The following is a 27,489-nucleotide window of genomic DNA, read 5'->3' as shown; positions in this document are numbered from 1 at the left end:
ATAATATGTATTTTTCATTGTGTAGTTGCTGCACTAGCTAACTACATAACTTGGCCCACACAGTTGCTCTCTGGCTAATTTGTTTACAGAATTATTTAACAAGCATTAATTTTCTTGTGGCTGTTCAATTTTTCTCATTAAAATATATACAACACACATACTGTTTGAACATTTTTGTCAGGTTGAGCGGAGGTAAGGCACAGACAGAGGCTCAACACAAATGCAGGCTCTCAGTGCAGGATGTATGAGTAAAATATAGGTCTTTATTACAAGCAGGGGTTCGGTAAACAGGAAGGCAGTCCGCAGAGCAAAAGTGCTAGGCAGGGGCGAGACAGGAGACGTGGTCAAAAAACAAGTAGGGTAGGTACATGAGCAAGCTGGATTTTTAGAGCTGAGGCAAAAAGCAGGATCCAGTGCACAGAGCAGAGTCAAAACAGGGCGTGGCATAATCAGAACGGAGACAAGGTGCTGGTTAGTGATAATCAACAAACGAGCAATGAGGGAGTGAACAGACGCAGTTTAAATAAGGAAGGCAGTGACAGGAAAACAAGATGCACGTGAGGATGAAGGATTTGGAAAGGGGGGCGTGGCTGACAGATGAGGAACAGATGCAAGAGAGTGAAGGAAGAAAAACGCAATGCAGACAAACCAAATGAACTAAGTGACTGGAAAATTAATGGTGGAAAATGTGACGTGCTAAAGGCAGACAATAATTAAAGTGAGCAAAACAAAAGGGGGGAAACTAGGAAATAACGTGACTAATCTATAAAGTGGAAAACTAGGCGATCAGTAATAATAAACAAAACTGGAACAGAACTGACACAATAAAGTATAATAATAAATACAATGACAATACAAAATAACTAATAAACAAAGAATGCAATAAATCACAAACAGAACATAATCAGATACAAAGCACTGAAGATAAATAATAAGCAAAACCTGTGACTAAAGCATACTTACACTTGAAGATAACAATACAAATATGACTAACAAAATAAAAGGTAACCCAGAACGAAACCAGTGACCACAGCTAGCAGAAAGAAAGGCAATAAATGACTGAACTGAAAATGCAAAACAGCGAACCAAGAATACAATAAAGAACAAAAACCAGGGACCACAGAATAATACAAGAACTGGAATACTAGAATGAACGGAAACTAGAATGAACAATCCAGAGGACAAAAAAACAACAACAACAAAAAAACTATAAAGTCAAGATCAAAGCAAACAGAAGGAACACAAGAAGACAAGAGGACAAAATCCAAACTGGAACCCAAACAGGACAGAAACATGACAATTTTACACTTTTATGTGTTTATTCATTTTAAATGTCCACTTTTGTCACAGTGCATATACGTCTACTCACATCTATTCAATATGAAGAGTAGGTTAACATGTTCCTGGGCTTATAGTGGTTAAGTTCAAAAACTGAATACCATATCTCCACACAACCATGTGGGAAGGATTTTGTAAAACTGTCACAAAAAGAAAGTGAGAGATATGGTCGTGAGCTATGGAGGGTACAAACAAAGTGACACAGACAGTTTTCATCTAGATATTTGCTAAGTTAAAGTCTTCTTTGTCTTTCGGCTGTTCCCGTTAGGGGTCGCCACAGCAGATCAGTCGTTTCCATCTCACCCTGTCCTCTGTATCTTTCTCTGTCACACCAACCACCTGCATGTCCTCTCTCAGCACATCCATGAACCTCCTCTTTGGTCTCCCTCTTCTCCTCCTGCCTGGTGGCTCCATCCTCAGCATCCTTCTCCCTATATACCCTGGGTCCCTCCTCTGCACATGTCCAAACCATCTCAATCTCGCCTCTCTGACTTTGTCTCCAAACTGTCCCATCTGTGCTGTCCCTCTGATATGTTCATTCCTAATCTTGTCCATTCTTGTCACTCCCAAAGAGAATCTCAACATCTTCAGCTCTGCCACCTCCAGCTCTGCCTCCTGTCTTTTTGTTCGTGCCACTGTCTCTAAACCATACAACATAGCTGGTCTCACTACTGTTTTGTAAACTTTCCCCTTCACTCTGATATTCTTAGGTCACAAATCACTCCTGCCACCTTTCTCCACCCACTCCACCCTGCCTGCACTCTCTTCTTCACCTCTCTACCACACATTACTTTGAACAGTTGACCCCAAATATTTAAACTCATCTACTTTCACCACTTCTACTCCTTGTAACTGCATTATTCCACTGGGCTCCCTCTCATTCACACACATGTACTCAGTCTTGCTTCTACTGACTTTCATTCCCCTTCTCTCCAAAGCATATCTCCACTTCTCCAGACTAGACTCAACTTGCTCTCTACTCTCACTACAGATCACAATGTCATCTGCAAACATCATAGTCCATGGGGACTCCTGTCTTATCTCATCTGTCAACCTGCCCATCACCACTGCAAACAAGAAAGGACTCAGAGCTAAGTTAAAGTAATTAGCCAAAATTATTTGATAGCACATACATTCTAAAACTCAGTACAGTCACAAGCCCACACAATGCTACAGAAAGATTGTTGTATGAATGTAGGCAGAACAGATACTTTTTCCTTTCTCTCTGTTTCTCACTGTATTATGTGTGGTTTTGAAGTTACATATACCTTAAAATTCACTTATCAGTTGTTTTTAAAAAAAGTTATTTCACTAGGTGTTCACAGGAAACAGTTGTTTATTTCTATATTTCTTTATTTTTGTTCATTGTTAGTTGGTTTTATCTTTTCTGTTGTGTTTTGTTTTATCTGGTTCTTTTTATCTTTCTCTAAAATTGTGTTGTAGCATTATTAGTTCTTATTACTATTTTTGTTGTTGTTGCTGCTATTATTATTAAGAATATATAAATAAAAATAAATTTAAAAATATTACAATTTGTAGTGCATTTGACTCTTATGACAAGAAACGCTGAAATTAATTATTATACAGAAAACAAATGCACACAAACGTGCTGAGATGCGAACAACTTAATGCTAACTTTAACATTGAAAACGCCATAGACATGCTAACGTGTTAGCATCTGTCCCGTTTTCAAGTTATAAAATACATCTATCAACTGTTTCAGAAGACCATAACAAGTCGGTTTAGCCTAAAAAAGGTAAATATTACTCACAGACATATGCTCTTTGGGGTTTCAGCGGGAAAAAAATAAGATAAAGTGAAATAAAACAAAGAACTAACAAAGCAGCAGATCGAAGCACTGCTTCATTGATTCAAGATTCAAAGCAAAACCGTGCTGCAGAAACGGCTGATTACAGACCCGCTGCAGGGTCTGTAATAAATGTAGAGAAATGATCATTTTCCTGACAAACACCCCCAAAAACAATGGCCACTCTGAAGGACCGATAAGGGAATCGTTAAGCAAAAAAGCTATTGATGTCGATGGATCGAATCATTTCTTAACAATACCCGAAAAGAACTGGTTCCTGATACCCATCCCTAGATAGGACTAATATTTTTGGGGAAATTAGGGATATTAACTAACAACAGTGAACAATGGACGTTGATAATGACATTCTGGACTCACGCCATTCCAGCAGGGGGCGGTAAATCATCCATATATTAAAAGCCAAGTGGCTTCTATGAACGTGCGTGAGTGCATGCGTGTGTGTACCTTCGAACATGGACAAACAGGGGAGTGTTGACATTTGCTGTTTGTATGCTTATGTGTTTTGGGTCAAGGATGAACGCTGCCAAAATGGAACGTTGATAAGACAATTTTTTTTTGGAGCGATTACACATATTACGTAACAACAGTGAACAATGGATGTTGATAATTAAATTCTGGACTCACACGTCATTCAAAATCATGATAGAAACTTTTCATAATTTATTACCACCCTTGAAAAATGTCAGCTACCTATTTTATAAACACTACCCAATCTAGAGCCCATGGATCCCCGCGGGGCAATGCACTACTTCATTTTCTTTTCTTTTATTTCCAGTTAAAGTCGATGGGTCTGTATTAATCTAGTGCTCAAACTGAGGTGTATTCACCACAGTGAACACCAATTGTGTGTCTTTGCTATACATCCCAGGAAAGTGATGGAGAGAAGAGCGATGATAACTTGGTGGTGGATGTCTCCAATGAGGTACAACATAGATGATTATCATGACATCACGCTACATGTTATCTGTCCAGACACACACTTCTATTCACCATCTCATCTCATCTGATTAGGATCCAGTGTCTCCTCGAGGAAGCCCAGCCCATTCTCCTCGGGAGAACGGGCTGGACAAGAATCGCTTGCTAAAGAAGGACGCACCGCTGAGTCCTTCCTCCATCGCCTCCTCCAGCAGCACACCATCATCCAAATCCAAAGAGATTAATTTGGTGAGTCTTTTGGGCAATACTTGTCTTCTGATCTTTTTTTTTAGTCATTTCTCATGGTGTTGTGTTTATTTTTAGGCATCCAGATAAATGCCGCAATATTTTCAGTTTACACATGGTTCAGGGGAGATTGATGGTTCTGTGCATAAAACACAAAAAAGGTCAGAATAGAAAAAGGATACTGAGGATGTAGCTGTAAGGCAGGTTGAGAAGAGGGAGGTCAAAGAGGAGGTTTATGGATGTGGTGAGAAAGGACATACAGGTGGTTTGTGTAGCAGAAAAATCTGCAACCAAAAAAAAAAAAAAAACACAACCAAAAGAACAAGCCTCAATGGAAAAAAAGACCATGGCATTTGGTGCAAAGTTTTGGAGATTTCTTGTAAAGTTTTCACTTTAAGGCTGTTTTCACACATAAAATTCTGGAACAAGATCTGTACCAAGGTTCAGATTTTTGATCTGGTTAGTTTGGTTTCATATTACAGTTTTGCATTAGCACTAAAGAACTTAGTACGATGTCATTATACATGACACTGACTGGTTTGTAGACATATGTGTGTTAGCACACAGCAGCCGTGTAGAATATCATTCTGCTGTCTGGTGCTGCTCCAGTTTCAGACAGCTTCGCATGTAAACAAAGGTGTTTTCCAAGTTCTACAAGTTCCACATGACTGTCATGTTGTGGAACATCTGATAGCTGCCGTCATGTTTGTGCTGCTCTGTCCACAGTCAAAAAGCAGGTTAGTACACACATCACTAGCACAAACGACTGGCTGGTAGCCATTTTAAGTCCGTTGTCCACATCTAAGCTCACCCGTTGAGGTCGTGAACAGAGCCATGCACCTTCGTCACATTCCATCACTTTCTCTCCGACTCTTCGTGGTCATACTTCTCAAAAATCGGATAAATGTGCGGCTTTCTTCGCGATACTCACCAGCTCCCGCCATAGGTTTCCACTGCAGGCAACATTCCTTACAGTGATCTCTTTTTTTTTTCAGCTGTGGGACCATCAAATTCCTGAAATTTTTGGTCTCTTCAATGATGACAGACTTAGAGATAACACATGTGAAAGTAGCAGTATACAAACACAAACAATAATTACAAAATAAAGCATATGGGCAGCAACTGTCTGTGCGTTCCACCACTGCACACAGCTACAGTGGGCAGCACGGTGACTTAGTGGTTAGCACTGTTGCCACACAGCAAGAAGGTCATGGGTTTGATTCCCACCTGTGGCATTTCTGTGTGAATTTTGCATGTCTCCCCATGTTTGCGTGGGTTTCCTCCGGGTGCTTTGGTTTCCTCCCACATTTAAAGACATGTGGGATAGGTGAAACTTTCTAATTGTCCAAAAGAGGTCTTGATCTCAATGGCACTAACCTTGTTAAGTAAAGGTTAAATAAAATAAATAAAATATGAGCCAGGCACTGCTAAGCAAAAATCATCACTGCATTAATGCTACCAGAAATGTGCTTATGGGCTAAACAGATCCGGGTGTTGACAGCACAAAGCATTCTGGGTCAATTTTTCTTTAAGGCAGTAGGGAGAATTGTGGCTCACTAAGGCCGGTACCCATGACAGCTGGATAGACTGAGACCATGCAGATTAAGTGTCTTGTCCAAGGACACAGGCAGGTGGCATGAGTGAGATTCAAACCCGCATCTACCTATAGACAGGTCAGCTCCTTATACACTGAGCTACCTGCTCTGGTGTTTACGATTAGCACGTGGTTTCCATTTCCATTGAATGGAGAAAATGTTCATCCATATTTTTTTCCACATTGACTTTTACTTCTTCTTCTGACAAAATCACAATAGAGCAGTGCAGTCTCGTTTGAACCCCTACGTGATATCGCAGGATTTGGCCACATCTGGGGACAGCCGGAATGAACACGGCAGAGACTAATCCCCGGGTGGAGTGTGGGAGTTTCAGCGCAAACCATTCAGCCCGGCTCGGTAAACTTAAAAGCATACTTGCTTCCACCTATCAGACCTGCCGGTTTAAGACGTGCCGGTTTAAATGGCTTCCGCTGAAACCCCCATCCCCTGAATGGTTTGTGCCAACACTCCCACAATCCGCCCGGGGATTAATCTCTTCCCACAAACAGCGTCAGTTCTAACGGGAAAATGGTGTACTGTTTTGTTTTTGGCTGCAATTATTGAAGCAGTTGCGAAAAGTGCAGGTTTTTGTTTTGGTTCCCAGTGGAGAAGGGAAGACGAGGCAAATGGGAGAGGTCATGTCGGTAAGTGTTAGCCTACACAGATAACCAGAGTAGCTGCATTCTGTCGCCTGCACAACCGCCTCGACACGTTTGAGCTCCGGGTCATGAACAAGCTGCAACACATGTCCACTTTGCACCGCATCGTCACTTTTTCTTTGCATTTTCACTTTGTTTGCATATAATTTGCCCAAAATCTCAGAGAAGGTGCCATGTTTCTGTCCCCGGAAGTAGAGAAATTACATCATATGCATCATATTTTACCCCTTTAACGCCTGTCCTTAAATGAGACTCTTCTTCTTTGTCTTTCGGCTGTTCCCATTAGGGGTCGCCACAGCAGATCAATCGTTTCCATCTCACCCTGTCCTCTATATCTTCCTCTGTCACACCAACCACCTGCATGTCCTCCACCAACACATCCATAAACCTCCTCTTTGGCCTCCCTCTTCTCCTCCTGCCTGGTGGCTCCATCCTCAGCATCCTTCTCCCTATATACCCTGGGTCCCTCCTCTGCACATGTCCAAACCATCTCAATCGCACCTCTCTGACTTTGTCTCCAAACTGTCCCACCTGAGCTGTCCCTCTGATATGTTCATTCCTAATCTTGTCCATTCTTGTTACTCCCAAGGAGAATCTCAACATCTTCAGCTCTGCCACCTCCAGCTCTGCCTCCTGTCTTTTTGTTAGTGCCACCGTCTCTAAGCCGTACAACATAGCTGGTCTCACTACTAACTTGTAAACTTTCTCCTTCACTCTTGCTGATATTCTTCGGTCGCAAATCACTCCTGCCACCTTTCTCCACCCACTCCACCCTGCCTGCACTCTCTTTTTCACCTCTTTACCACACTCTCCATTACTTTGAACAGTTGACCCCAAATATTTAAACTCATCTACTTTCACCACTTCTACTTCTTGTAACTGCACTATTCCACTGGGCTCCCTCTCATTCACACACATGTACTCAGTCTTTCATTCCCCTTCTCTCCAAAGCACATCTCCACCTCTCCAGACTAGACTCAACTTGCTCTCTACTCTCACTACAGATCACAATGTCATCTGCAAACATCATAGTCCATGGGGACTCCTGTCTGATCTCATCTGTCAACCTGTCCATAACCACTGCAAACAAGAAAGGACTCAGAGCTGATCCTTGGTGTAATCCCACCTCCACCTTGAATGAGTCTGTGATTCCGGCTGCGCATCTCACCGCTGTCACACTATTCTTGTACATGTCCTGCACTACCATAACATACTTCTCTGCCACTCCAGACTTCCTCATACAATACCACAGCTCTTCTCTTGGCACCCTATCATAAGCTTTTTCTAAGTCCACAAACACACAATGTAACTCTTTCTGGCCTTCTCTGTACTTCTCCAACAGTATTCTCAGAGCAAACATTGCATCGTAGTGCTCTTTCTCGACATGAAAACATATTGCTGCTCACAGATCTTCACCTGTTTTCTAAGCCTAGCTTCTACTACTCTTTCCCATAACTTCATGCTGTGGCTGATCAATTTTATGCCTCTGAAGTTACTGCAGCTCTGCACATCACCCTTGTTCTTGAAAATAGAAACCAGCACACTTCGTCTTCACTCCTCAGGCATCCTCTCACTTTCCAAGATTTTATTAAACAATCTGGATAGGAACTCTACTGCCATCTCTCCTAGACATTTCCATGCCTCCACTGGAATATCATCTGGACCAACTGCCTTTCCACTCTTCATCCTCTTCATAGCAGCCCTCACTTCTTCCTTACTAATCTCTTGTACTTCCTGATTTACTCTCACCGCACCATCCAGCCTTTTCTCTCGCTCATTTTCTTTATTCATCAGCTCTTCAAAATATTTCCTCCACCTTCTCAGCACACTCTCCTCACTTGTCAGCACATTACCATGTGCATCTTTTACCACCCTAACCTGCTGCACATCCTTTCCAGCTCTGTCCCTTTGTCTGGCCAATCGGTACAAGTCCTTTTCTCCTTCCTTACTATTCAACTTCTTGTACAGCTCGCAATATGCCTTTTCCTTCGCTTTTGCCACTTCTCTTTTTGCCTTACACCGCATCTCCTTGTACTCCCGTCTACTTTCTTCATCTCTACGACTATCCCAAAATGTTTTCGCCAACCTCTTTCTCCTTATGCTTTCCTGGACCTCTTCATTCCACCACCAAGTCTCCTTGTCTTCCTTCCACTGTCCCGATGTCATACACAGTACTGTCCTAGCTGTCTCCCTCATCACATCTGCAGTACTTTTCCAGTTGTCCAAAATTGCTTCCCCTCCAACCAGTGCTTCTTTAACCTGCTCGCTAAATTTCACACAACAGTCTTCCTCCTTCAGCTTCCACCATCTGATCCTTTGTTGAGCTCTCACTCTCGTCTTCTTCTTTACCTCTAAATTCACCCTACAAACAACCATCCTATGCTGTCTAACGACACTCTCTCCTGCCACCACCTTACAGTCTCTGATTTCTTTTAGCTTGCACCTCCTATAAAGAATGTAGTCCACCTGTGTGCACCTTCCTCCACTCTTATATGTTACCCTGTGCTCCTCCCTTTTCTTAAAGTAGGTATTCACCACAGCCATTTCCATCCTTTTTGCAAAATCAACTACCATCTCTCCTTCCCCATTCCTATCCTTGATACCATATCTACCCATTACTTCCTCATCACCTCTGTTCCCTCTGTTCACCAACATGGCCATTGAAGTCCGCTCCTATCACCACTCTTTCATGTTTGGGCACACTCTCCACCACCTCATCTAACACACTCCAGAAATCTTCTTTCTCCTTCATCTCACAACCTACCTGTCGGGCATATGCACTGATGATATTCATCATCACCCCTTCAGTTTCCAACTTCACACTCATCACCCTGTCAGACACTCGCTTAACCTCCAACAGACTTTTAACATACTCTTCCTTTAAAATGACCCAACACCATTTCTCTTCCTGTCCTCACCATGGTACAACAACTTGTACCCACCACCGATGCTCCTGCTCTTACTTCCCTTCCACTTGGTCTCTTGCACACACAATATGTCTGCCTTTCTCCTCTCCATCATATCAGCCAGCTCTCTCCCTTTACCTGTCATACTACCAACATTCAAAGTCCCTACTCTCATTTCCACCCTTCTAGTTTTCTTCTTCTCTAGCTGTTTGTGGAAACGTTCTCCTCCTCTTCTTCGTCCGTCCTCAAATGAGACTGCGCTGCCAAATTGAAAGACTTTGTCTCCTCCACTCTCCAGGTGCACCCACTTCTCATTTTTACCACTTTTGCTTCTTCTTCTTCTGCTACAGTAAATAATGGACTGTTACTACTTTCATTTATTTTTTTCTTCCCCTGTTTGATGGGAGGCGATAACCTGCCTCAGCTTCCTGTGATTGGTCCAAGAGTCCAGAAAGTCTTTTCACACTGCAAACGAACATCGTTCATTTTGACCAAGATCAAGACCACCTCTTTCTGTCACACCAAATTTAGGTCCTTTGGTTTAGACTATGGTCCAAGGCAGCTTTTATGCCTATTTTAGCTGGCACTCAGCTGAAAAGTCTGAATATCTGGACCAAACAAGACAGACATAAAAGCACCTGAAAGGGACACTCATCTAAACTTCATAAACATAATTTTAGTCCAGGTGATGTGAGGAATATTCTGTTTGGCTTGTTTTGTGCTGTAGAATGAGAAGCCCACAACACCTGTGTCCAAATCCAGCACTCCCACATCCCGTTCTGATGCCCCGACCCCCAGCAGCACGTCCACCCCGGCACCAAGGTCAGCACCTGGTAAACCACCAGGAGTCGAGAGTCTGGGTGAGTTCACAGAACAAATCATCATCAGATACAGTTAAGTCCATAAGTAATTGGACAATGACCCATTTTGTCATTTTCACTCTTTCCACCAACGCAACAGAGTTGAAATAAATATATACTGCAAATACATTGGATGAACTCAATTCAATTATGAGCAGGATTTCCATCTAATAAATATATGTAGCTCCAACTTAAATAAAGTGGATCCATGCAAGATCATTTAATTTAATTTAGCTGTGACTACATATATTTATTAGATGGAACTCCTGCTCATAATTGAATTGAGTTCATCCAATGAGTCATTTATTTACTGACTCGTTGGATTGAATTCCACCTAATAAATATACGAGGTCTGTTAGAAAAGTATCCGACCTTTTTATTTTTTGCAAAAACCATATGGATTTGAATCACGTGTGATTGCATCAGCCAAGCTTGAACCTTCGTGCGCATCGGATTTTTATTGCGAATAAATGTCTGAATGATTTGGAGCTTTGCTGCATCAATTTTTTTCCAGAAACTGTGAGAGACCTCCAGGTGGACACCATTCGGAAAACTCAGATGGCTTTCAGGGACGATTTTATGGGGATTACACAGATTAAGGAGTGCTCCAGCCGGTTTAAAGACCACCCACAGTGTGGCTTTCAGATGGCTTTCAGATGGCTTTCGGTGGCTTTTCAGTTGTGTGACTATCCGAGAAATTGTGCATGAGCTGGACATGCCAGAACATGTCCTGTGAGGCTTCATCACTGCGTTGCTTTGCGCCATGCGGCTCCACCGCGACACGCGGAATTCCTCTGCTCCTCTTTCCATGACAAAAAATCCTGTAACAGTGAAATGTGCCGTTCATTTCCACACTGGACACTGTGTTGATCCGGGACGTCGTCTGACTTCCACAGGAATTGTGGAAGACATTGAGACAGACGTGCGGAGGAATTCAGCGCGTCACGGTGGAGCCACATGGCACAAAGCAACGCCATGATGAAGCCTCACAGGACATGTTCTGGCATGTCCAGCTCATGCACAATTTCTCGGATAGTCACACGACTGAAAAGCCACCGAAAGCCGTCTGAAAGCCGTCCTGTGAGACCAACACGGAGGTGCTTTTGTCCCGCGCCATGAGTGGCTCCATGGCGCATCCCTCCGCTTCTCTTTCCATGAAAAAAACTCCTGTAACAGTGGAATGTGCCGAAAAAGTCTTGATGTCCACGTCTTCTGCCATTTTTGTGGAAGTCAGACGACATCCCGGATCAACAAAGCCTTCACATTGGAAATTATCTGGTTGTTTCAGCGGGGTGTCAGCCTGTCGATCGGGGCTCGGAGTGCGCCGCGCTCTCAGACGCTGTGGGCGGTCTTTAAACTGGCTGGAGCACTCCTTAATCTGTGTAATCCCCATAAAATCGTCCCTGAAAGCCATCTGAATTTTCTGAATGGTGTCCACTTGGAGGTCTCTCACAGTTTCTGGAAAAATTTGATGCAGCAAAGCTCCAAATCGTTCAAACATTTATTTGCAATAAAAATCCGACGAGAGGGGTGGACCACTGCTCACACAAAGCCTGCTCACAGACGAATGATGCAACCGACAGGTGTGAAAAAACTCACGCATGCGCACGAAGGTTCAAGCTTGGCTGATGCAATCACACGTGATTCAAATCCATATGGTTTTTGAAAAAAATAAAAAGGTCGGATACTTTTCTAACAGACCTCGTATGTAGTACCAACTAAATTAAATTACATTATCTTGCATGGATGTATTTTATTTGCATTGGCGCTACATATATTTATTAGATGGAAATCCTGCACTTAATTGAATTGAGTTCATCCAAAGAGCCATTTTTTGAGTGTAGTGCAGATTTTCGATGAGATTTTCAATCAACATTATATTTAGAAATCACGGCAATTAATATACATATTTCATCTGTTGTTATAGCTGAGTAAACTGTTTAACAGCACCATCATTAATCAGGCAGGAGCAGCAATAACCCTGTGACCTTTGGCTTGTATAAGAGAAGCTGACAGAATCATTGCTCCTGTGTGAAAGCACAAACTTGGTTTTTTTATGGTGCAGAATACTAATATTCACTACCCAGATATTTATGTTTTACAGTCTTCACAGAGAGTGACTGGAGACGGGTGGAGCATTTCACGATCTGTGGTCGTAAAAATACTGTATTTCATAAATAGCACAAATAAAAATATGTGCTCATCTGTTACTGCCTGGATAAATAGTGGTTGGTCACACAAGTGGATTCAATACTCAGGATTTACTTGCTGTTAAAGACGCAGCAAGCATCCTGAAAAAGATAACTGGTCACATCCTTTTGGGTGGTGGAAAGCTGGCGAGAGTTTGAGCTGATACTGTATGTTACAGATGTACCTCATAAAACAAGAAAAAGAAAACAAAACGTTCTGATTTTGTCTCATAGCTGCTGGTCTCCGAACACCGCTGGCGGTGCCCTGCTCATATCCAGGTCCGTTTGGAATGGTGCCCCATCCAGGCATGAACGGAGAGCTGGCTGGCGCGGGGACGGCCTATACCGGTCTGCACAACATTTCACCACAGATGAGCGCGGTGGCTGCTGCAGCTGTGGCAGCTTACGGGCGCACACAAGTGGTACAGACACACAAATTATCTGCCTATCCACCGTATCTCTGATATATACAGTGCTCCACAAAAGTTGTACATGACATCAAGCAGATGTTGCAAGATTGGTTGGTTGTCCTGTATTTATTTAGCCAAAGGAAAAAAAAAGGGTAGGGCATAGGGAAATGTCACCCGTAGTGCATCATTCCAGGAGGAAAAAGGGTGAATCTGTTTGCAGGAATATTGTAGATAAGTATGCAGGGGTCTGTTCTTGTAAGGGAAGTTTTATAATGTACGGAGCTGGAATAGAAAGTTGGGAGTCTACACAATTACATCATCTTCACTGTCACTATGTGGGCAAAGTGCTGGCCAAGTGGTTTGTGCCCTTAATTCCAAAGCAGAAGGTTCACAGTTCAAGACCACCTGTACCCATTCTCCATGTAATGTGGAGTTGCATCCAGAAGGGCATCTGATGTGAAACCTGTGCCCTGAGGGGGGAGAAGCTTACAAAACCTCAGTGTCACTGTTTGGTTGTGTAATGGTTACAACACAACATCATTCCATGATGTAGCTGCAACATAGCTTAGAGTCTATACAATTATGTCATGACATCGCCACTATGTAACATCATGGTGAGCAAAAACTGATGTTTTCTTAATGTCATACCAAAGAAGAAATATTTTCTGGGTAGCTACATAGATGAGTCCACCCCCTCCAGGTTATTAACACTGTAATGCAATGCTATTATTTCGTTACTCGTCAAATTACTCCAAGCCATATACTGAGGACAAAGCCTTTCACATTTCATGAACTATGGTGCAGCAGTTCAACTGAAAATGCAACTTTGTTTTGGCTATGTAATATCCCATAAACATGCCTGCCACCTGCTGGATGGATAGTGAATGCTGGATTGATGATGGATTAGGAGCAGGTGTGGTTGTCGGTGAGAGACACATACTGTTTCCTTCTAAATCAAAGAAGTAAATTATGACGTTTTGATAGTTCAAATGTCTGTCAGCAGTTGTTGCATGTAGTTTGAAGTGAGATTGCTCTACTTAGTGACTTCCTCTTAGTGATGTGAACTTACACCTACTGCTTGTTTATACTGTAAATGAATATAAATATGTAAAATGTGTGACCATGTTTCACCTTAAAATGTAATGTCTTAAAATTGATCTTGTGCATTTTTCAGTTTTTTTTTTTTTCTTTCAGTGATCACTGAGTACTATCTGTGTTGTTGTGTACCTGGCAGTACACCTACGTACAAAGAAATCAACTTTTTTAAAACTTCAAAATGTGCTTACAAACATGAGCACAACTAATGACCTGAATGGAATTTAGTCTTTTTTGTAACAAGGCCCTGCAAGCTGCCAGAGATTGTATTGGTGTTGCCAGTGTTCACAGGAGGAGATGCTTTATGTCAGACGACATTCTGAATATCATCCAGAGGAGTTACAGTGCATAGCTTGGTGGCATTTCATAGCGGTATAGTAATGATAATCTGGGTTGTGATGGCACTGAGGTTAGACATGGAGGTATTTAATGGAGGAATTTGTGAGCAGGTGGCACCATTTGTGGTCTAGTGACCCTCAGTCTGCTAACAAAGGAACTGAGGTACTGCATTCTTCCAAACCTACACTTTATCCCAGCACAGTCTTCATGAATCATATGTCTTAAGAGATTCACTAATCTCAGCATTGATATTCATATCTCTGAGATTTTGGCCTACAAAGTAGGGAAGACCTCATGGGGTCATAAATTTGCTGGTCAGTGGTGGCGAGGATGAAGGTCCAACTCTTTTAAGATCCTGGTGCTTCCAGTCCTACTGCATTGTTGTGAGACTTACAGCATATCCCACCCACTGTCCCAATGTGTGGATTAGATGCCTTGGTGCAGCATCTCTCTCGAGGATCCTCAGGGCAGTATCTCACTGGGCGCAACTGTTGGAGAGCAGTTGGAGACACGAATTAGCGACCAAGTAGGCGAACGAGCAACAGTTTTGCAGTTGGCATCTCACTGAAGTGACCACTCGCAGCTGAAATGACAACAGTTTTGCAAACAGTGTTCAGCTTTTATTGTTTTGCTATTATCCATGTGAATTGACTGTGGAAATTCCCCTGACTATACCCAGTAATAACAAAATAAAATAAATAATAACATAGTAAAAATGAAATATAACAAAGTGTAGCATAGGTCCACGGGGGGGTACTGGAGTGTACAGCACATACAACAACTTGCAGAACAATGTCCCTGCTGTCCAGTATACAATCCCCACTTATATGATCCTTTTGTCCTTGGCTCCAAGGTCCACCCACTCCACCAGCCTCTGCTCTGTGACGCAGCAATGTCCAGCAGTGCTTTGGGAGTGAGCCTCCTTTCATTTGATTTGACTTATTCCTTAATAACATTGCAAGTCCATTAGGCTGTTCCCTTGTTTTTTTCATTTGGGGTCTCCACAGCAGGTCTCAGATGTCCTCCTGCTCTGTCCTCCTGTATTTTGGCGCTGATGGACAGATGACATCGCATTTCAACTGGACAGCATTTACCAGAAAGATTTTCCCGGTTTAATGACAGATGTGGGTGCGCTGTGGAAGAGTTGGATTTTAAAGGAGTATGCTGTTTAATGAAAGCATGATGTCATATTTCCTCCCTGACTGTGTGTTGTCCTCACAGCGGGAACATCAAAGAACTCCTACCGCAAGTCCTCAGAGAGAGAGAGAGAGAGAGAGAGAGAGAGAGAGAGAGCTCCAGATATATGGAGTAAGACAGCTGCCAAAAAGATGTGTGCATAGGACGGATTTATACACTAAATTATGAAATTTATAAATTGGTAAAAGCTGTATTTTGATCAATGTTCTGTCTCAAATGAATTATTTCATATTTTACAGGTCCGTCACACCAACTTCTAATGCTAGCAATGCTAGCACTATCTTAGCGTCAGCGGCATATCGTTAGCTTGCAAGCTAAAGCAGTAAGTATGTAAATTCAATGCTGTATATTATTTAAAATAGTACAATTTTATGAAAGAAATATTGGATATATACATTATTGACTTTACCTATGAGTCTTCACCTGAGGCGGCAACTCCACCCGATCCACTGTTGTTGATGTCCACCATTGTTGGTTTTGACGCATGCGTGTTTGGAGAAATCGCAGTTTGATTACTTTCCCCTGTGACCTACATGACGTCATTTCAGTGCTTTTCTACTCGTACCCATAAACTTGAATTCGTATTCACAGTGAAGACTTCGTAGTCATAGAAATTAGAGGTACAAATACGAATGGTTAGAATTTTGCACACGTTCTGTCTTCTCTGGAGAGCAGTTTCAGTGACAGACTCATCCACCCTCGCTGTGTGAGGGAGAGATTCCGCAGATCGTTTCTCCTGGCTGCTGTAAGACTGTACAATGAACAATGCTAGTACTGTGGTAACCATAGCAACCATTACAATAATCATGTATACCTGCTGTATTTATTAGGTGCAATAAATTAACTTATGGTGCAAACACAAGTCACCCTTACCTACTATATTTTAACCTGTCCATATTGTAAATATCAGAGTAACGTATCGTACATTTCACGCTGAAGTCACTTTATCTGATCATTTTCACATCCCGACAGTGTATATCATCCCAGCAGTGCAGCATTGAACTGAACAGTGGTAGCCTCAGTGCTTTTTTAGTTTTTGTTTTTTAAGAGATACTTGTTTGTTTTATTGCATGCCCTTCTGTCTATTCCTACTGTTCTATGCTGCGATGTGACACTGAAATTTCCCCATTGAGGGATGAATAAAGGCTTTTCTTATCTTATCTAATCTTTTTGGCAGCTGTCTTACTCCATACAGATAAAAATGAAATTAAATGACACAGTGCTCTGCACTGCTCCTGCAGAATTGTGCTCCTTAATTAAAAAAAAATAAATAATAATAAATAACATTAAATGCATAAGTCCAGAACTCCAGAACAGGAGTCCTGATGTCTGCTGCAACTGTGGCCAGGCTTCCAGAAGCAGCTGTTCCTCTCCGATCATCCCTGCTATTTTACTATACTATATTTATTTTATTGTTGCAGATGGCCTGATTAAGTTGCTGCTAGTTTGCTGATGATCTGGTTGGGTTCCTGATGACTTCTATCAGCGTAGAAATTTTGAACAGTCCGAAATATTGTTCCCAGTTATCCCACTAATCATGTGGCCAGTGTGCTCCAGGATGACCATGTATGCTTGCAGATGGGTTGCGGCGGGGTTGGCAATTATCTCGTGAGTTTGTCAATTTGCAGTTTTTTCTATCGGGAATCCAACTGCAACCGAACCGGACACATGTGGATGGGGGGGTTAACAGGACCAAGTGGGTTCAGAAAATTAATGAATAAACTTTGTCATCTTATTGTGCTTTCTAGGTGGGATTCGATCCTCATCATCACATCCGTGTCCCTGGGCTTCCTCCCAACCTGTCAGGAATTCCTGGAGGAAAACCGTATGTTTTTCAACCTAAATCTTACTAAACATCCACACTTCTTTTTATATGGTATTTAAATTTCCCTCTGTCTCCTTTTGTCACATATAATACATCCATGTGGCCCTTTTCTTTTCCTCCAGAGCATACTCCTTTCATGTGAGCGCTGATGGACAAATGCAGCCTGTGCCTTTTCCTCCTGATGCGCTGATTGGCCCTGGCATCCCGCGCCATGCGAGGCAGATCAATACTCTTACCCACGGGGAGGTGGTGTGTGCTGTCACCATCAGTAACCCTACGCGCCATGTTTACACCGGAGGCAAGGGCTGTGTCAAGGTGTGGGACATCAGTCACCCTGGCAACAAGACTCCTGTGTCTCAGCTGGACTGCCTTGTGAGTTCAGTGCTTCAGTCCTGGCATTTGGAATACTAGAATGTTACATCGTATATAGCTAAAATACAACACATTCTCACTTGATTCTTTTTAATAGATATATTTTTCATTAAATGCATTTATGTCACTTCAGAACAGAGACAACTACATTCGTTCTTGCCGGCTACTTCCGGATGGGCGGACTCTCATTGTTGGGGGTGAGGCAAGTACACTGTCAATCTGGGATCTGGCTGCACCAACTCCACGGATCAAGGCAGAACTAACTTCATCAGCACCGGCATGTTATGCTCTGGCCATCAGTCCTGACTCCAAGGTCTGCTTCTCCTGCTGCTCTGACGGCAACATCGCCGTCTGGGATCTTCACAACCAGAGTTTGGTTAGGTATGAAGCTGATGAGCATTGTGGGTGGGTTGAAAACTGAAAACGAGTCATGTCAGAATTTGACATCATCCAGTCTCAGCTTTCATCATCAGAAAGAAGTTCAATCCAGACTCTTGAGGCCCACTGGTAATGGTGCTTAGCCCGAGATAATGAAGTATGAAGCAAATGAGAGAACAACTCCCATCAAATGGGACTCCAATGCATTTTAGGTTAATTCCCCAGCTAAGGCTGGCACTGGTGCCAGCATCCAGCTGAGTGGTCTGGGACAATGCCGATGAATTGTCTTGTCCAAGGACCCAGACAGGTAGCTTGACCAGGACTCAAATCCAGGTCTACATATTGGTAGCTTAACTTTAAACACCTTTTTTTTCTTTTCCTTTTTCTTTTCTCCATTAAAAAAAAACAAAATGAAACTAAATGGACTGCATTTATATAGCGCTTTTCCATCTGTATCAGACGCCCAAAGCTCTTTACAATAATGCCTCACATTCACCCCGATGTGAGTGTGCTGCCATACAAGGCACTCACTACACACCAGGAGCAACTAGGGGATTAAAGACCTTGCCCAAGGGCACTTAGTGATTTTCCAGTCAGGCTAGGATTTGAACCGAGGATCCTCTGGTCTCAAGCCCAACGCTTTAATTAATTAACGCTTAAATTATATCATGAATATTTCCTAATATATATTCCAAAGTGATCAAGCCAACACTGCCAATATAATTCCACAATACAAATCATGGGCAGGCAATACTCTGTGCACAAGTGTGTGTTCTTGCTTGAGATAAACAGTACTTAACTCCAAATGTTGACATGAGTGCCTCTGATTTACTGCATACTTCTCTTTTGTATTATTTTTCTGCAGACAGTTCCAGGGCCACACCGATGGGGCCAGCTGTATTGATATCTCCAATGATGGGACCAAACTGTGGACTGGAGGGCTGGATAACACCGTCCGGTCCTGGGATCTGAGAGAGGGACGTCAACTGCAGCAGCATGACTTCACCTCCCAGGTACACAGTACTCTGACTACTGCATAATATGCTGCTATCAGTAATATCTCTTCTATTGTCTGTACTAGCACTGGCATTACCAATATAACTACAGTATGCTTGAGGTAATCTTCCTAGCACTACTTTAGTCCTAATGCCAGAAAAAACATGGGTTGATTTGCATCTTTAAGAAAATGACAGATTTGCCATAGCCTGGAAGCCAATGGTGGCCATCACCAGTACCTTGTGAAACATTAGTATATGTTTAAGTAATGGGTTTCTATGTGTTAGGGCTGTGATCAAAAGGTTTAGGTATGTACAGTGGATATTATTGCATGTTACACTAACATGCACCCATTATGAACATTGTGCACACAGATTGATTACATTACAAGTGGAATTCAAATTTTATTATAGTTTATTAAATTATTGCCAACACCTATTCCTGGTCTCCATAACATGATGCACATGAGACTCAGACTCCCCCTGGATGGAACGTCCCCTAGAGCCCCTTTCACACCAAGCCATCGTAGAGTTGTGTAATGTACCATACCAACTATGCCGAATTTGTGCAGCTTTACGCCGAGTTTATGCAGCCCTACAGCGAGGTTAAGCAGCAGTGCTCTATGCTTGTCTATGCAGCACTGCGCTGTGTTTTTTAGCAGTATATACATGCATTGTTAGATTTTATTCATTCCGCTGGACTCTGATGAACTTTGCTGGCAGTAAAGCTTCAAAACCACAGAAGAAGAAGAGGCAGGCCAAGCTTTTCCCCTACGTGCAACAAACGCAGTCATTCCTGCGTTGTAGCACAAAGCAACTCTATGCTAGAGGTGCGCGGATCAATCCTAATATCGATAATATTGATACCAATGCTAGTATTGATATTGAACAGTCCTTGTGTATAAAGATCGATAGTCAAGCTTTTTTCTCTCCCGCATGCACTGACTGCTGCACACGCAGATTCATCAAAATCTACTCTCTTCTTAAGAGCAGCGCTGCGCTGTGTCACACAACACGGAGCAGCGCACCCTTGTATTGTGGTTTGTCAGCCCTCTACCTCAGGAGATTATGTTTTAAGTTGTGTTGAGTGATATTTTTTAAAACAAAAATGTTGATTGTGATAATAAAGTATTTTGTTGTCACGTACAATGTTTCGTGAAATTCTATCCTAGATCTTTTGGATCCTTTGGATCTATGAAGCTTAAATATGAAAAAGTATCGATATCGGCGATACTGGGCCTGTATTTACTTGGTATCGGATCAATACCAAAATTCCCGGTATCGCCCACCTCTACTCTACACAGGCCCGGTGTGAAAGGGGCTTAAGGCTGGTACCAATGTTTAGCTGGGTGAACTGGGACAGAGCAGATGAAGGTAGCAGAACTGGGAATCAAACCCAGGTCTACATATTGCTACCCAAATTCCTATCCCACTACCCTACCTGCTCCAAAAAAAAAAAAAACAGTGGTCTTCCAGGTGTTCGGCATGAAAAAAAAAAAGGTTAATGAGTATTATTTGTTTGTTACAGTAACATGTATAATTTATGAAATCTGTGCATCAGTAAACACATTTATTACAGACATTGATTGCTTTATTACACCAATTTGAAATCCTAGTTCTGAACAGTTAACCAACAATGGTCCTCAGATATTGTTGACGCTGACTATAACAGTAGCAGCTGTAATTTAAAACATTTTCTTTGGGTACGGAGAAGAGCAGCAGTAATGGACCATGACTGCAATTTCCCAGAAAAGGCCCATTTCACAATCTGGCAGGATGAGGTGATTGTATTATAGAGAGCACAGAGAGAGAACAGCACAGGCAGCGAGAGACACAGACGATCCTATGCTTACTCATTATCTACAGCATGCAGTACATTTACTAACCCAACCTGGCACAAAAAAAGTGCGGTTGCTACATTTGTCAGAATAGCAACTTCTTTTCAAAAGGTATTTTTCACATTTTGTTCTTTTCACATGATTTCATCTCCTATTATATTTAGTGGGACTAATTATCCTTGAGTCCCGCTCTCTTTCCTGAATTCACGGACTGTCTTCCTGCCGGTACGAACAGAAATGTTGCTCACTTAATAAGATTTAAGACACTGAAATGGCCATCTGTTCCGACAGATTACGCTGTCAGTGTTTATGATGGTGTTAAAAATGATACAGGGGACATTTGCCAAACCCCATAGATATGTTAATTTCTGTACCCACCCCCACAGAAACAACCTCCATGCACTCAAAATTCCTGCACAACACCAAAATGCTGTAAGGGGTAATTACGTATATAGAATATATTTATGCATTAAAAACCGATACAGCTGCCATTAGAAAAGGTGCTGTTGTGCTTTGTTTCAGATCTTCTCCCTGGGATACTGTCCCACAGGCGAGTGGCTGGCAGTGGGGATGGAGAACAGCAATGTGGAGGTTTTACATGTCACCAAACCTGATAAGTACCAGCTCCACCTCCATGAGAGCTGTGTGCTGTCGCTCAGATTTGCCCACTGTGGTAAGAAATTGAATTTGTCTGTCACTTTTGTAGAATCACAGTGTCATATCAGACAGTGTGGCTGGTTCAGTTAACACAAGATTAAAATAATAATAATAATAATAATAATAATAATAATAATAAAGAAACAACTCTGTTAGTTTGGCTTTTTCTTCAGCTTATCTGTAAATGTAACAGTTTGTTTGGAAGTTAAATACTGCATGGCAAGTAACTCTAACAGATATAAAGATCTGCCCGAAAGTGGCAGGTTATGCAGAATAATTGACAAATTTAATAATAATAATAATAATAATAATAATAATAATAATAATAATAATACAGTAAAACTCACCTAAACCGTCATCGTATAAACTGAATATTTGCACTCACCGGACAAAAGCAAAAGTCCCAATGCTGTTGTATGTTTTTTCATATAATAAACACCGTATATACCAGATTTTATCTAACAGATTTTCGCTCACATCAGACAAAAAATGTCCCCATTGCAATCTATTCCCATTAAAAAAAAAACCTCTCGCATGTACCTGAATCCATTATATGCATCATTTAAATAGCACTTTAAATAGCACTTCTTCAGAAATCAATGAGCTTAATAATAATAATCATATATATATATATATATATATATATATATATATATATATATATATATATATATATGTATATACACACACACACACACACACACACACACACACACACTGGCCACTTTATTAGATACACTTGTTCAAATGCCTGTTAACAGCAACTCAGTGCATTTAGGCATCTAAATGTGGTGAAGATGACTTCAAACTGAGCATCAGAATGGGGAGGAAAGGAAATTTAAGTGACTTTGAACCTGACATGGTTGTTGGCACCAGAGGAGCCTTTCTGAATGTAGCCCTGTCTAAAATCACTGACTACAGTACATAAAATCAGTAACACAACATGTAAATAGTTGTAGGACACACCAAAAGTTCATGATATTAAAACTGGTTAAAAGGTGCATTAGATACAGTTGCATAAATAACATATGTACTGTTTAAAAGTTAAGTTACATATTTCTAAAAATGTGTAATGGTCCTTTAAAATCCAGAATTTAGGAGAATATGAGTTTGTTTGAGCGAAAAGTCTGTAATCAGCTGTGCAATCTAACCTGTTACCAATTTAATGTCAGTCAGTTTGTTTTAAGTATTGCTATTGGATTTTACTGAATTAACAGCCAATCCCAAGTCTTTTCATAAAAAGGGGCAGAACAAGTGACGTGAGCCAGAGTGTCGTCTTTTTTTTTCGAGCAGACGTACTGAAGTTCTGAGGGAAAAGAGTCAATCGGTATGTGACAGAGCGTTCAAGTTTTATCTGCACGGTCGACTACTCGTGGGCCTGATAATAACTTGTTTGTAACCTAAAAGGTAAAGAAAAAACGTGTGCCATCCGTTCTGTGCTGTAACGAACAGTTATAGTGATAATTCATGTGTGGTGTTAGTTAGCGGCCTGCTAATTAGCGTAGCATACCATGAACATGTGCCTTGATACCATACTGTTCCTGTAGTATTGTAATGCTTCCTAGTTGAAACAGATTTCACGTTATTTCATCACGAAATAAGTGTTGGTATTGTGGCTCAACTGAGTTAATATGCTTAAAGGAGACGTGGAGAGAGAGAGAGAGGTTCGGAGCGGTTTTCCCAGTCTTCCCAGTGGATGGATTCTGCTGTTTTCTGGTGTTGTTTCGTGTTTCTTCTTCCTGGTGGTTCCTGTGGTCCAGACAGCTCCTGTGGTTCCTGGTACTAGCTGCTCTGGTCTTACTGCCATTGCCCTGGTGACTGTTAGCCCCCCTATCAATTTGTTTGGGATTTGTGATTATTAATTGAATCAACTGAACTGCACGTGCTTTTTGTTCTGCTCATGTCAGAGTGAAGCGGCCATTAAAGTTTTAGGCCCCATCGCACCCTAGCTTCAACTCAGGCCTGTAACCGTTTGATTAAGGAGTAAAAATTGAGTGTGTGTGTGGGCCCACAGATGATTTTGAGTTATTGAGTTTTTTTGCATATATTTTTAGGGTTCTAGCCAAAGTACAAGAGTACTTTTTTTTTTTTTTTATTTAAAGAAAGTCGCAAGATACTTATTTTTTTTAGTAAAAAGACAGGTCACTTTATTTTGGTGCAGCTCAAGAACATAAAGATAATTTTATTTCATATAAAAGTGTAAGATTTTTTTTGTTGTTGTTTACTAAAGAGAAAAAACTTGAAAGCAGAAGAAACCTCAGTTCAACTTGCACATTTTCAGTTGTAACATTTTTAGTTTTGTTTATATTATTTTTATTTTACCAAAAGTTTATTTATTTTTTCTTCAATTGTGTAAATAAATACCTGTACAAGGATTATTGCATTTAAAGTACCGTTGTATGGTGTCCTTATTAATTTTATTAGGAAAACTCAGAAATCAAGATTTGGTAAAACTCAAAAAGAGGTAAATTAAAGGGTAATAAAACATAAAACAGTTCATCAACGAACTCAGGCCCGGTCCCATTGTACTACCCACTCTAGATAACTATAGCTACATGGGACTTGGGTTACATAAATGGAGGCACCGCTGGGATTGCATTAGAATAAATTAAATATTTTTCAGTCAAAAGTAACTGAACCCCACAACTTTAAAGCAATAATACAGTTATAACGTGCTGCAAGAACTGTAACCATAGCAATAATGGCAAACCAAATGAGCAGTCCATCCCAAAATGGGTTGGTTAATTGGTGCAAAGGAGAATCAGTAGACATAAGACATGCCCTCCTGTTATATGGAGTGCCTGAAGGTGTAACAAAAGAAGAGCAGAGACTATCAAAGCCCTGGGAAAAGTTGTATTTAGGGGCAAAATTTTTAAGCCTTCATTACAGTCTGTAATGGTGTTATGTGAATGTCGTGAAGTGGTAGACCCCACCAAGATTCCCCCAGAGATAACACCGATAAGTGGTGGAAGTGGATGGAAAGCAGTGTATTATACTGAGCTCCAGCTGGATGAGTTTGAAGAAAAGCTACATGCATTTCTACAGGAGGAAGGGAAAACCTTAGAAGATATCCAGGGTTTGTGCACTGCTAGAGAAGAGAACAGTAACCCTGAAGCAATCATCCGTGCAGTTGGTGATATAATGGTCAGAACGAACAAACCGCCCGACAACCACTCTTACAGACGTCTAAAGACATTTTCTGGTATCAGTCCCACCCCTACTGGAGAGGAGTCCCTAGACAGCTGGCTGGAGCAAGCCTCACTTGTAGTAGATGAAGGTGAATGCTCTAATAAAGAGAAACGAAGGCGAATACTGGAAAGTCTCAAAGGGCCCGCCTTGGAGATCATTCAAGCAGTGCGTATGACTCAACCTGATGCTAGTCCCCATGACTACATAGAGGCCATAGATAGCATTTTTGGTACAGCAGAGTCAGGAGAAGAACTCTATTTGTTATTCAGAGCTCTCCACCAACAGCCTGGTGAGTGCATGTCTGATTTCCTGCGAAGATTGGAGAGGTCTCTTGTCAAAGTTGTGCAGAGAGGTGGGTTATCTGTTAGTGATGCTAACAAAGCCCGAGTAGAGCAGCTCATCAAAGGATCCACCTCAGACCTCATGTTGCTTCAATTGAAAATTAGGGAGCGGAGAGATAACCCCATTCTTGAATCTGCTGCGAGAAGTGATTGAAGAGGAAAGTTGGCAGTCAGCTAGACAGTCAAATTACACCTATGCGCCATCAGCGTGTACGTACCATTCAGGCAGAAAAGGAGAAAGAACCTGATTCAGCCTCTAAGGATGAACTACGAGCTCAGGTTAAAGAGTTGAGAGCGCTGTTGGAGGAAAGAAACAATCCACAACCTCAGTCTCTGTCCGATTTTCATTGCAATCCAAAAGAAAAAAAAGAAACTGAAAACTGAGTCACAGGGTGAACTACAGTCCCTAAGAAAACAAGTGAAAGCACTAGAAAGCAAAATGAGTGTAATGGCAGTGAAATACACATCGACCCCCCCCCCGCCCCCGTGAGAACACAGGACACAGCCCAGCCAATACAAATCAGCTCCCAGTTAACAAGCCTGCTCTGTTCAAAGAAACCTCTCCCAAAGACTCCGATGAATATTTCTGTTACAGGTGTGGAGAAAATGGTCATATAGCTACGAGATGCACTGGGCCAGAGAACCCACAGAAAGTCATAAGTAAGCTCATACGTTCGGTGCGAGGAGCACCTGATCCCACCAAGGGGAAGCCAGAGCCCACTGCAGAAGAGCAGTGTGTGGCTAGAATCCGCAAGGTTGAAGTCCCAGAAAATGACGCTGACCTACCTGAGGGTCTTGTGGGTCAATTCATTCATTCATACCATCAAAGTGAATGATGTACTTTGCGATGCTCTCATTGACAGTGGGTCCAATGTGACTATCATCTTTGAAAGTTGGTATAATGAGCACTTGGCAGATGTTCCAATAGTACCTTTCTCTAGACTTGGACTCTGGGACCTCTCTGACACAGAATTTCCTTATAAAGGCTATGTTGCGGTAGAGATGGAGTTTACTGAGATCACTGGCGTGTCTGGGAAAGTAGAAGTACTCGCCTTGATCTGTCGTGAGCCCAACTACCCGCAGCAAACCCCTGTGCTTGTTGGCACCAATACATCTCTGTTCCGTCGTTTATGGGAACTTGTGAAGATAGAGAGCAACAAGAACACCGTTCACTCAATGAGAATTCAGTCTGTATGCTCCAGTCAGAGCACAAGAGGAGCTAGCTAAAGACAAGCTGGAAAAGGAGGAAGTTCTGGGTCAGATCAATTGGAAAGGACCCGATCCGCTGTCCATCCCTCCAGGTGCAAAGTATTACGCAACATGCAAACTAGACAGACATGCAGCCCCCTCTAAAGATTTGGTGTTGATTGACGCATCCACTGCCCAGCCACTCCCAGCAGGTGTGCTGGTTCAGCCCGGAGTGCTCCCAGATGCTGACATAGACAGTAACAGTTTCACTGTGCTCATTCAGAATGAGTCCAAAAAGACAACTTCCATACCAGTGGGAACTGTCATTGCTGAAATGTATGCTGTTGACACAGTTACCTCAATCCAACCATCCGACTGCATAGCTGAGACTGTAGACCCAAGCCTCTTCGATTTGGGAGATTCCCCTATCCCCGTGTTAATTTGGGGGATGAAAATTTACAGGGTGATTCCATAATTTTTTTTTTTCCTCAGAATTGAGTGATTCCATATTTTTTTTCCTCTGCTTGGTCTAAAAAAGTAACCGTTACTGACTGCCACAATCTTTTTTTCTTGATTTCTTATAGTGTTTCTTAAAGCCAGAAAGTTGCCATTTGAAATTACTTTAGTTTTGTGTCATGTCTGTGATCTGCTTTTTTTCTACAAAATTAAACAACTGAATGAACATCCTCTGAGGCCGGTGATTCCATAATTTTTGCCAGGGGTTGTACAACAGTTGCTGGCCGCTGGACTTATAACAGAGTCCCGTAGCCCCTATGCCTCACCAATCGTTGTAGTCCGGAAAAAGAATGGGACTATAAGAATCTGTATTGATTACAGAACACTCAACAACCGCACTACACCAGACCAGTACACAATGCCACGCATTGATGATGCCTTGGACTCTTTATCTGGCAGTAAATGGTTCTCTGTATTAGATCTGCGTAGTGGCTACTACCAGATACAGATGGCTGAAGAGGACAAAGAAAAGACAGCATTCATTTGTCCCCTTGGGTTCTATCAGTTTGAACACATGCCACAGGGAATTACTGGAGCCCCTGCAACATTTCAACGCTTGATGGAGAAAGCTGTTGGCGACATGCATCTCCTGGAAGTCATTGTGTACTTGGAT

General features: G+C 41.9%; 1 protein-coding gene across 2 annotated transcripts in view; it reads left to right on the top strand.

Annotated features, from left to right (window-relative positions):
- The window catches only part of LOC117511041 (transducin-like enhancer protein 4), a 151,446-nt gene that overhangs the window by 98,992 nt on the left and 24,965 nt on the right, over window positions 1-27,489 (top strand). For both annotated transcript variants that reach the window (XM_034170987.1, XM_034170986.1), the window contains exons 10-18: window positions 4,035-4,088; window positions 4,178-4,330; window positions 10,215-10,347; window positions 12,771-12,958; window positions 17,326-17,402; window positions 17,525-17,774; window positions 17,908-18,155; window positions 19,018-19,165; window positions 21,508-21,658. In XM_034170987.1, the coding sequence (XP_034026878.1) occupies window positions 4,035-4,088; window positions 4,178-4,330; window positions 10,215-10,347; window positions 12,771-12,958; window positions 17,326-17,402; window positions 17,525-17,774; window positions 17,908-18,155; window positions 19,018-19,165; window positions 21,508-21,658 (1,402 nt within the window). The remainder of the gene's footprint in view (window positions 1-4,034; window positions 4,089-4,177; window positions 4,331-10,214; window positions 10,348-12,770; window positions 12,959-17,325; window positions 17,403-17,524; window positions 17,775-17,907; window positions 18,156-19,017; window positions 19,166-21,507; window positions 21,659-27,489) is intronic.

Source organism: Thalassophryne amazonica, chromosome 5 (assembly GCF_902500255.1).
Source record: "Thalassophryne amazonica chromosome 5, fThaAma1.1, whole genome shotgun sequence".
NCBI classification, from domain to species: Eukaryota; Metazoa; Chordata; class Actinopteri; order Batrachoidiformes; family Batrachoididae; genus Thalassophryne; species Thalassophryne amazonica.
This window is presented reverse-complemented; position numbering and strand designations above follow the sequence as displayed.